The 10,829-nt window shown below is 36.5% G+C and overlaps 1 protein-coding gene across 5 annotated transcripts in view; it reads left to right on the top strand.

Annotated features, from left to right (window-relative positions):
- The window catches only part of ACTN2 (actinin, alpha 2), a 68,440-nt gene that overhangs the window by 30,890 nt on the left and 26,721 nt on the right, over positions 1 to 10,829 (top strand). For 3 of the 5 annotated variants that reach the window (XM_009997580.1, XM_009997581.1, XM_009997578.1), the window contains exons 4-8: positions 1,617 to 1,703; positions 2,776 to 2,863; positions 4,940 to 5,018; positions 8,392 to 8,473; positions 10,322 to 10,407. In XM_009997580.1, the coding sequence (XP_009995882.1) occupies positions 1,617 to 1,703; positions 2,776 to 2,863; positions 4,940 to 5,018; positions 8,392 to 8,473; positions 10,322 to 10,407 (422 nt within the window). Of the gene's footprint in view, positions 1 to 1,616; positions 1,704 to 2,775; positions 2,864 to 4,939; positions 5,019 to 6,646; positions 6,726 to 8,391; positions 8,474 to 10,321; positions 10,408 to 10,829 lie in introns of all 5 variants that reach the window. The other 2 variants (XM_009997582.1, XM_009997579.1) reach the window with 2 other exon arrangements.

Raw genomic sequence — 10,829 nt, 5'->3', positions numbered from 1 at the left:
AGAGTGTAGTTTTGAGACTTGAAGAGACTTCAAGTCTTTCAGTGTCAGTAATATATAAAATATATAAAATAAAAGACAGTAATCCTGCATGGAAGACAGGCAAGGTGAGGTAAGAATTCTGGAAAATTCTGGAAAATTAATGTAGATCCCAAAGTGGAAAGTGGAAAAAATAGCCATTCATATATAACTTGGATTATCACACTAGCAAAGTAAGTATAGACTAGTGATGGGTGACATATCTCCTACTCCATTTGTTAATTCCATAGGTTCATATGACAGCTTGTGTCACATACTAATGCAATTTAACATGTATCTCAAGTCTTGGAGCTAGCAGCTGCTTTGTTCTGGAAAAATTGCCCCTGGATTCAGGCAACTTTAAAGTTGCCTACTCCATTTTCTGCTGACACCTCTCCTGGCATTTGATGTTAAATTGAGGAAATTCCTCCTGTTGCAAGTTCTTCCTGCTCCTTCCCCAGAATACCAGTGGGCCCCCAGGCAGCCACAGCTGCTCCACTTTTTGAGTAAGGCTGTAGGTGACTTTCAAGAAGGGGAGCAGCTGATGCCTTCCCCACTCCACCAGTGTGACATGACTGGAAAGGCAGTTTGCAGTTGCCCTCTTTCATTGTTCCACCTCCTCTGCTTCCAGTGCTGGACTCTCCTTATAGTCTCACTATGTCCCCTGAGTCTCTCCTTATACTTTTCACGTTGATTGAACATTATCACCACACTTAAGTGCTCTGGCAGTACATTTTTCAGTGTAGAAAAATTTAAGTGGTATTACTGGTCATATTACAATGTAGGAGCATTGAATTCTGACTTGGTTTATGGAAAGGAATCCTAAGTATGTGTGAGATGGGTTGGAGAAAGTACCCTCCTGATACCCTTTCTTGTAGGTAGACACAAGCATTCTTGGAACAAATTGAAAGCCCAGAGGTAAAAATTCCCATTTTATATTGAAGATACATAAATGTGCAGAGGCATCAGAGCTACAAGATATTACAACCTCTCAGTTGTGTATCCAAACTCCTTGGTAGGAAGCTGTATAGCTTAGTCTCAGGAGGTTCTGTGTCTCTTGAGCTATTCTTCATATCTAGTCTGTGCTGGCATTACAGGTAAAATTCTCAAAAATGTCTAAACAGCATAGGGGAATTTCTGAGCATTATTTTATTAAAAAAAACACAAACTGGTAATATCCTGTAGTTTCTTATAATTTTGGGTGAGATAATATTTTTTCAGTTCCTTTGTATTTGAAAACAGTAAGGCTGGTATTATTCAAACTTTAAAAAAGCATTTCTCGTTTTGCTCTCTTTAAATGAGTCAGCCTAAAAGGTAAAGCTTGGAGACAGTTGCAACTGCCTGGAGAGAAACCTTTCTAGCATGGAAGGGCTGAAGTGACCTCCATAATCCTCACTCCTAATGCCAGGGTAGCACAAGCATGAGTTTGTTGAAAAATGAACCCAGATGAGCTCTGTGTAGATAGAGAATTATGGTAGAAATATAACTAATTAATTAGATACAATATATTCTTCATAGAAATTTCTTATTAAAAAAAAAAAAAGAGAAAACAGAAAAAAACCCATCCTAATTACTACTGTTGTCTTTTTTTTCATCTTTAGAAATTGTTGATGGCAATGTGAAAATGACACTGGGTATGATCTGGACTATCATCCTTCGCTTTGCTATTCAGGATATTTCAGTGGAAGGTAACAGTAATGCAACCATGTTAAATAATTAGGAAATTTGTTAAAGATATTTTAATATGAATTGTGCACAAGTGAGATGAGTGTTTTAAAAATGAATTATTTTGTCACAGAAAATGGTACTGCAAGTTCTCTCCCTGGTGACAAAATTGATTTCTGGAGGGAAAAAGTAATTACCCTCCTTATTCTGACAGAGACATCAAGACAGCTTTCTAAATGCTGTGGCATGCCTCTCAATTATATAAAGATAGAAACACCCCTGTGTTTCTGAGCGTTGGTGGCCTTACATTAAGCTGTACCCTGTATGGTGTTCCTATTTCCAACATACTTTTTAGTCCTATCCATTTCTCACAGTCTTTGCAAATATTGTCTGGATATATCCTTCTCTTTTCTATCACTTTTTCCCCCCCACTGCTTCAGAATGTTTTTTCTTGACTTTCACTTGGTAACTGACACCAAAAAGTGTGTTGTTACAACACTCCTTAAATCAAATCTATGCTGTGAAAAGTCTGGAATTCTAGAAACTAATCTCAATTTTCAACAAAAGCAGAGTCAATTCAAGCTCTGCATACTGTCCTGCCTATAATTTGTGGGATGTTATATGTGGACCTAATGGTCTACTTTATCTTTTCTTTCCTTTTACTCATGCATTCAGATGCCCATAGGGTTGAAATAATGAAGGAACTTCTTTAGCCCTTATACCTCCCTCTAAGCAAATGGACTGAGACTACAAACATATTTAATGTAGGCACGAACACCATCTTCTCTGTCTAGTTATATTATATTTGTATTAGGTATTTTTCTCCAAATATACATTCTGCTGTCCAACCAATATAATTTCTTAAACTTCTGATATCCCAGGATTATTGTGCAGGCTGAGACTCTAGTCTGGGTTGATACAGTTGAGCTGACGTCTGGGTCCTAATGGAGCCCCATTAGTCCATTTATATGAGTATTTTAGGATTCAGTGTTTGCTTCAGTTTCAAGTGGCTGACCACATTTAAAATTACAAGAAATTAATTACTGGAGCACTTTTAAATTTTTCTTTTTTCTTACTCCCTGGTATCTTTTACAGAGACCTCTGCCAAAGAAGGGCTGCTGCTGTGGTGTCAAAGAAAAACTGCTCCTTACAGAAATGTGAACATTCAGAACTTCCATCTGAGGTAAACTTCCATTATTTCAAGGGACAGATGAAGTCCAAAATATTTTAAGTAAAACTTTTCCCACAGTTGTGCAGGTATATCTTTGACAGGAGAATTTCACTCTTAACTAACTTCACTGTTAACTAGACATTTTGAAATTCTCATGCTCTCTCTCCAGAGTCTTATCTTGTTTAGCCTTTGGCATTATTTACCGTGGATTCCATAGTAACTCTCTAAAAGACAAAAATCCCTAATACATACAGAATGACCATATTACATTATTAGAGGTCCTGGGTATATGGAAATATCTGAGTACTGCAGCATGATGACTAGGCAAATGACTGTTTTTCAGGTTTAGATTGTTCTTGGCAAAAATACCAATGTACTGAGCATGCAAATATCTCATTATGATGAATCAGTCTTTATTATTTTGTAATATAACTATAAATAAGAAGAAAAAATGCACTCAGTACAAAACAGCAGCACTTTAAATGTGTTTGTTTTCAGAATCAGGACCATTACGTACACTGGAAAACTGAGTGAAGCTTCAGCCTTGTGGTTCTATGTTCCCATTAAGGGCTAGAAAGGAAGTTCCAGACCATATGTAGGCTGCCTGGTTTGGGGATTTCACTGGGCTAGTTCCTGTAGCTCTGCTGGTGACTCACCTCCTTAAACTACATGACCTGCCATTTGCACTGTTTAACCATGTGACCTTGGCTTCCCTGAAACCTTTCTAGTACTTATAACAAGAGTTCTGTATTACAGTGTTTTGGTGGTTTGAATTTGTTCTTAATCTGTAGCACCTAAAGCATATGTAGTAGCAGAGATGATATGGTTCACACATGCATCCACAGAAAAAAAAAATTGTTTGATTTGCAGTTCCTGTATTGACTTTAAGAGACCTGAAATTTGTTATGTGTTCTTTTCCTTGAATATAAATAGATATATTTCAGTAGAGCTTTATATGGATGCAGGGTGAGTTGTAAATTATTGTATCAGATTCTTAGTTTGTATGTATACATATGCTGGTCTGATACACAGTATGGGGAAAAAATCTTGAATGTAAGTACCCTGATTAATGTTTGCGTTGATTTGCTCTTACAGAACTACTTTAGAATGAGCTGTCCAGACCATTTCAGTCAATAGCTTTTGGAAAAAAATAATAATAAAAAAAAGGTGGTTCTCATTTTTATTAACTTTTACCTTTTGGATGATTGTATATTATACAACATATGTATATTCTGCTTTATTTTATTACATTTTTATTGGAGATGATTCTGTTAGTTGAAGGATCTACCCAGACATCTCAGTGACAGGGATTCTAACAGTCTTAATGTGTTTAGTATCACACAATTACCACACAGGATAAGACCTCAAACCCACAGTCTTTGTGATTGCATAAAGTGTTTACATAAATTATTCTTCAGGATAATTGCTTCTGGCTGAAAGGAACTTCCTAAAAGCTTTCAAAAAATGTGTAGCTTCATTCATTGCCTATTCTTACCAGATAACCTATTCTTCAGGTAGTGGGGCTGAAGTCACACTGATGTGTAAGAGCTTAGATCAAAGCTGCCATATGTGTGAAGTGTTCAGAGTAAATTAAGCTGATTTATGTATTCTCACTTCTGTGAGCACAACATGGCTGTGCCATTAAAATTGTCTGAAATAACAGACACATAAAAAGCCAATTGCTTCAGCAAATTCAAGTAATTACAGGTTTGCTCTCCTTTTATTTTTTTTATGCTGTAAGTGTAATAGTGGCTTATGCCTTTTCATTGATGAACGTGTACTCTGAGCTATCCTGGAACACTGCACAAATTCAACAATTGAAATCGGGGATTGTTGCACATAAGATAAATTGCTGAGAAGGTATTATGGAGTCCTTAAGAGTCTAAGGACTGCAAAAGTATGATACATAATACAGGAAAAGGAGTACAGTAACAGAAAATCTCAGAGGGATCAGAGTTGATAGAACATAAGTGTCAAGATTTGACAAGAGAGTTCCTGCATTATTTTAAGCCTTAAGCAAGGATCAAACTGTAAAATGCCATGACTTTATTTACTAATTTTTTTTCCATTCTATCTTTTGTTGTAAAGCTGGAAAGATGGCCTTGGATTATGTGCACTTATCCACAGACACCGACCTGATCTTATTGACTACTCCAAGCTAAATAAGGTCATCAGTCTGGGTGGTATAGCATGCTGTCCTGCAGTGATTTGGCTCACTTCTGGTTTGCTTAGCATGTTTTCTAAAAGACAAGCAGAGGAGTGCATACTAATTCAGACAGGCTTTCTAAGCTCTGTCCAGAAAAGAACAGTGGCATGGAGGAAAGGACTGTCCTGTGTTCTTTCCTTTCCATTGCAATGACTTCAGTATTTAATTACAATAATCTGGTCCTCAGCTGCCAGGCAGTTGATGAAGTCTTTTACACTATCCAATATGGGTGTTAAATCAAATACCTTGCAATTCTTCATTCACCACTGACAATATTGTATATTCCATCTTGTTTTGTATCTGGTGTGACTGTAGTCTGCAGAGCAGTAAACAACGAGATGATGGTTAATGCTAAGATTCCTTAGAACAAATACTACCCTTGGTAACCAGGAGTATACAATTACATAGAAAATATTAATCTAGTCTTAAATTATACTTCTACCTATACTTCCAGGGAAGAGTAAACAAGACTGATATGCTGATTTCCATAGGTAGTACCTCACATGATTACAAAACTATTTTATTACAGTGTCCTACTTAAGGCAAAATGCATGTTTTCTAAAAGGTACCGGCCACTTTGGTTTAAGAGGGACAAATGAGGAAAAAGTAATAATGTCAGAATTTCTGGTTCTCATATCTTAAATATAAAACCTAGAAAGAAAATGGAACGTTGCCATTTCAAATTATCTCTCAATACATACGTATCATTTTCTGCTCTTTGGAATGAATGCATCTTGAGGTCCCAAGTAAACACTAGGAAAACTAAAAACAGTATTTTTGAGTGCAACTTTTCATTGATGAGAGAGTTGGATAAATCATATATTTTCCATTCCATGCCTTTCCATTACAAATTTATTTTACTAGTGGAATCAGTTGTTACCAATAAAGCCTTTTATGAGGGAAAAGATAAAATAATGAAATTAAATAATTTGAAAACTTAGTCTGCTTTACATATATGTTAAAATTTTACTGGGGTCCCCAGGGTGTGCAGTGAGGAAAATTAAATTAACATATTCCTAAACACACAAGACTTTAATTGAGACAGTTGTTAAGACAACTGTAGATCTGAACCAAAGGGTGAAATGTAAGCCACCAACGCCAGCTTGTTCTCCAATTCTGTTGATACACAACCTTTCCTACGGATAAACAAACAGATTAATGGAACAACTAAGCTACCTGTCTCTGTGTACATGTGCTGAAGCATTACACAAACAGAATTTAGTTTCATTGAATTTGTGCTTTGAAAAGTGGCACACAGTACTAAAAAACTTCACAGCATAACCCTCCTTTATATGACTGCTGAGAAGAGGGAATAGAACATAGGCAGATCTGCATCAGCATTACTATTTCCCTCTTAGAGGTTTCCAAAATAAGAACAGGTCAGGTTTCAAACTGAGGCTGAGCTGTGGCACGTAAAGCACATGCAGAAAAATCCTAAAATAGATCTTGCTTTTCTGACCTGGCTGTGTTTGATTGACTGCTCATTTTGGTTACTCTAACAGCTGTCTTGGTGTCTTGTTTCTTGGTTTCTTATCTTCTGCATGCTGTCTTTTCCTTTTCTCACCAATGTGTTTTGTGTGAACTTGTAGCTGGAAAAATGGCCTTGCTTTCAACGCCCTTATCCATAGACACAGGCCCGATCTGCTTGACTATGCCAAGTTAGATGAGGTATTTCTTCAGCTATAGCAGAGATTTTTAGTTAGTATGGCTTGTAGTCTTGTTTAAAAGCATGGGTGATGGAGATGTCTTTGAATTATTTAGAAGTTGCTGTGATTTTAAACAAATCCTTTGCCAGTGGAGCACTATTTATTTATGGACTTATTACCAAACACACAAATAGGAGGTGCTCATCACTCATCCATTAGCAAAGTGTTTTAACCTAGTTGATAGATTTCACTTAGATTTATTGTATTTTTTCCCCATTTAATTTCAGTAACAGATTCTGCATACACATATAGTGAATGTATTACGTGTGGTGTCTTGTGTCATAGCAAAAATAAGTTAATGGGTTTTAAATATTGTCCACATTTTGAGTTCCTCTTAATGTTTATGAGGCACAAAACTGCTAAATGATGATAGAGAACTTACGATGAGAGACTGTTTTCTATTATAACCAAATTGTTAGGTTTCAAAAGATAAACTCTTCCTTGTAGCATGTTTTATTGAACATACAGCTTTTAAAGGAAGGGCTATCTAGTATTATATGTTTATAGAAAGACATGTCATGGGCATTACTATTTATGATATCTGGCATATGCTTGTGCATGAGGAACAGACTTCTGTGAAACTTAAGTAATTGCTGTGATTTCATAGAAAGTAATCTTACTAAGTTCACTTCACAGTAACAAAAGAAGTATGCTTGAGACTAGATCCCTTTCTAGGAAGTGTTTGTATTCAAATGGAAGTCCTGTAAAGTCCTGACAGGAAAACTGTTAGTATTTTTTCAGTGCCCTCCAGCATCTCTAATTTTGCTCTTCTATGTCCTGTTTTCCCCATATCTCTCTGCAGATGATGGCATTGTTCAGAGTGGCTATGATCATTTAGCAGTTTGTGAATATGTGAAAAGATAATAGAATTAATGACATGAGCTGCCATTTCACATAGGGTGCCTTAAGAGCAGCCCTCATGTGACATGCTCTTCTGTTGTCAGCAATAGCTGTCCATAATGTAAGACATGAAATGTGTGCTGTTTATCTGAACTGTGCCCACTGCTTCCTTTCCCTTTCCTTCAAAAACCAAACCTCAGAACTAGAAGTTCTTAAATTTCCACAGCTTTAAAATTCAGTCTACAAAGGCATTACAGCTTTGTCTGTCCAAGTCAAAACTGGGAAATTTTGCTCCTTCTGGAAAACTATGCTTCTGTCTGTGCTTGATTCTTCTCATGAATGCACCTGATCAGCAGAGAACTCAGGAGCATTCATATCACTTTGATATAATGTATAGTAAATATAAAAACATGCAGGACTAACTTTGTGGTGAACTGTTGAGTATAGCCTACTGGACCAGTGGCCTTCACTGTATGTTTTACTGCTGCACTTCATACAGAATTAGCTCAGAATGATCAGTGTACACTGCATATATTATCTATGTTCATCTCCAGAATACATTTGCAGCAGAATCCTAGTGGTACATAATAACTTATTGCTGTTTTCTTTTGAAGTAGAGAAGTAGATAGACCAAAAGTTCACATACATATATGCTGCTTTTTGAGGAACAATAGTTTTGACTCCAGTTTACAGTTTGGGAAAACAGGAAGTTTTAGTGTAATTACTATAGTCTTGCTTCAAGGCAAAACTTCTATCTTTCACTAGTTGTATTGTTTTCTTTAATGCAGGATGACCCCATAGGAAATATCAACCTTGCCATGGAAATTGCTGAAAAGCATTTGGATATCCCTAAAATGTTGGATGCAGAAGGTGAGAGTTGTATCTTACTGAAGTCTGGATTACTTTCAAGCAGGAGACAGTAAAACTTTTTTTGTTTTGTATCTAGAAAATTTTCAACATTCCTTCCACATGAATCATAATGGAGCAACCTGCTTTGTTTTCAAAAATGTTTTCCTTCTTTTTCCCCATGTATTGAATAATTTAACTGTTTGCTTCTTTATTTATTGTTTGTTATTGTTTGCCTTTGTTATAGTACTTTGGGCCCTTTGGGCCCTAACCTCAGCATGTCACCAGTGTGATAAATGACATAAAATGTGGGATCAAAAGATAATCCTTGCCTTTCAGAAATTAAAATCTAAGTCTAATAAAGAGAAAAACAACTTTTAGCAGCTTAGAACATTTTCACTTTTTAAAATTTTTAACTCAGAGGGCCAGAAATAGAAGTACAGAACTTTCAAAATATACTAACAACATGCCTCCTATGAAAGAGAGCTAGGTTGAGGGAAGTATTATTTTGGTTTATTTTAATTGTAAACATTTTAAATTATGGATTTAACAAATAGATTCATGCTTGGTTTCTCCTATTGAGTTTGTTGACAAATAACAAGAAATATTTATTGAAGTTTCCTGAATTTCTTCAAGATAACCAAACTTTTGTACTCCAGGCAAAAACAAAACAAACAAACAAAAAAAACAACCCCAAAAAACCTGCAATTTGCCTATACTAGTTCAAAGCATTACCCAGAGCATTCAAACTCACCTTGTCTGCTTCCCTTGAAGTCTTTCAAAAGTGGGAAAGTTAGGCCGATACAAGATGATTTGAAAAATCCAGGTAGTTCTTGGTTTCACTTTCATATTTCACAATTAATTGTTTTTATTTTTTTTAATTGCAAACCCCCTTTCAAGCACCACTTATTTTACTCTGAAATATGGTTCAAGGAATTCCTTACCATTGAACACCTCCTGCTGTCATTCTCCTTTCCTCATTTTTTCTCTTCACATACAATATAAGAAACCTTTTTACTTTCCTCACCAATTTTCTGCACATTCTAACCCTTCTTGACAGGGAAGGGGGAAATGAAATCATGCTTCTTCTAACACCTTCCAAGTATTCACCATGACTTGCTACTCTCTTTAATTCCACAGTGCTCTCAGTGGAAACATTCCAAAGTTTTGTTCACAACTATGGGAAGCAGATGCAGAATCAGTCAATTCATTGATCCTGAAGTCAGAAATCTCATTCTTTATACTGGAAATTGTTCCAGCATTCCCAGATCTTTTCACACCTGTATCTTCCCACTTCTTACGTTGGCAGGAGTCCTTGCAGCCTGCATTAGCATCATTCATCACTCACAGCTATAATTGGTGTAAAACCACCTTTTTCTACCCTTCTCTGTTAATTAATGAACAGGTCCATTTTTACCAGTGTAGCCATACATTGGTTGCACCCTCCTTATACTTTTACTCTTTCCTGCCACAACAGAGACAAAGCCATCAGCCAGCCAAGACAAACTCTGCTGTGATTTATGCTATGAACTAAAAAGACAGGCTGGTGCAGGGATTGCAAAACCATTACTCTCCAAGCTTTTCTTAGAAAAAATGTATTTCTGGCCTGCAGAAGATCTACAGGTTTCTAGTATATGTCAATACCCTGTTAGTCACAGGAACCCTGTTCTAAAATACGTTGTTGTCACTCCTATTTTGTGATTGTCAGTGGCTGTGTTTAACTCTGTAATAAATCTAGTGATTTAGAAAAAATTTCTTAGGAGCGACAGTGAAGCTGAACCCAATAGATCTGCCAGCCATGCCATCTGTTTGGATGGAATCTGATGGAATTGTGAGAATTTCTGAGCAGTTAACCCTCTTCTCTCTACACAGATGTAGTAAACACTGCCAGACCTGATGAAAGAGCCATTATGACTTATGTTTCCTGTTACTACCATGCATTTGCTGGTGCTCAGAAGGTGAGATTGTGGAAGATGGATCAGATCTCATCCTTCACCTTCTGTCTTGTTTCTTTCAGCAATTTTTCCCTCTTCTGATCTTTTCCTCACTAGTTACTAGGACAGCATCTTAGAGCTGAGCTCATTTCCTGTTGCCTGGTTGTCTCTGTGAGCCACTGTCTCGCTAGAGCCAGTAGTAGTCTATCCATTTGTTCCATAGAAACAAAACTTCCTTCCTCATTTTTCTGTATATTTGCTAATAATATCCAGTAGGTTTTTGACAGTTAGTTACTGAATGGGCTAGAGGACATAATTCTCTAATTGAACTTATGTGCATTCATTTGAAGTGCCTTTAAAAATGCTAGATGAGAATAAGCTCACAGTGAAAAGCAATTTCAGTAGCAGAATGCCATCCTTTTTCCCCTGCTGGATATTATTCCTGC

The sequence above is a fragment of the Chaetura pelagica genome, unplaced genomic scaffold (assembly GCF_000747805.2).
Source record: "Chaetura pelagica isolate M959 unplaced genomic scaffold, ChaPel_1.0 scaffold235, whole genome shotgun sequence".
Taxonomy (NCBI): Eukaryota; Metazoa; Chordata; class Aves; order Apodiformes; family Apodidae; genus Chaetura; species Chaetura pelagica.
Note: the sequence above shows the minus strand (reverse complement) of the source record. Positions and strands in the feature narration are given on the sequence as shown.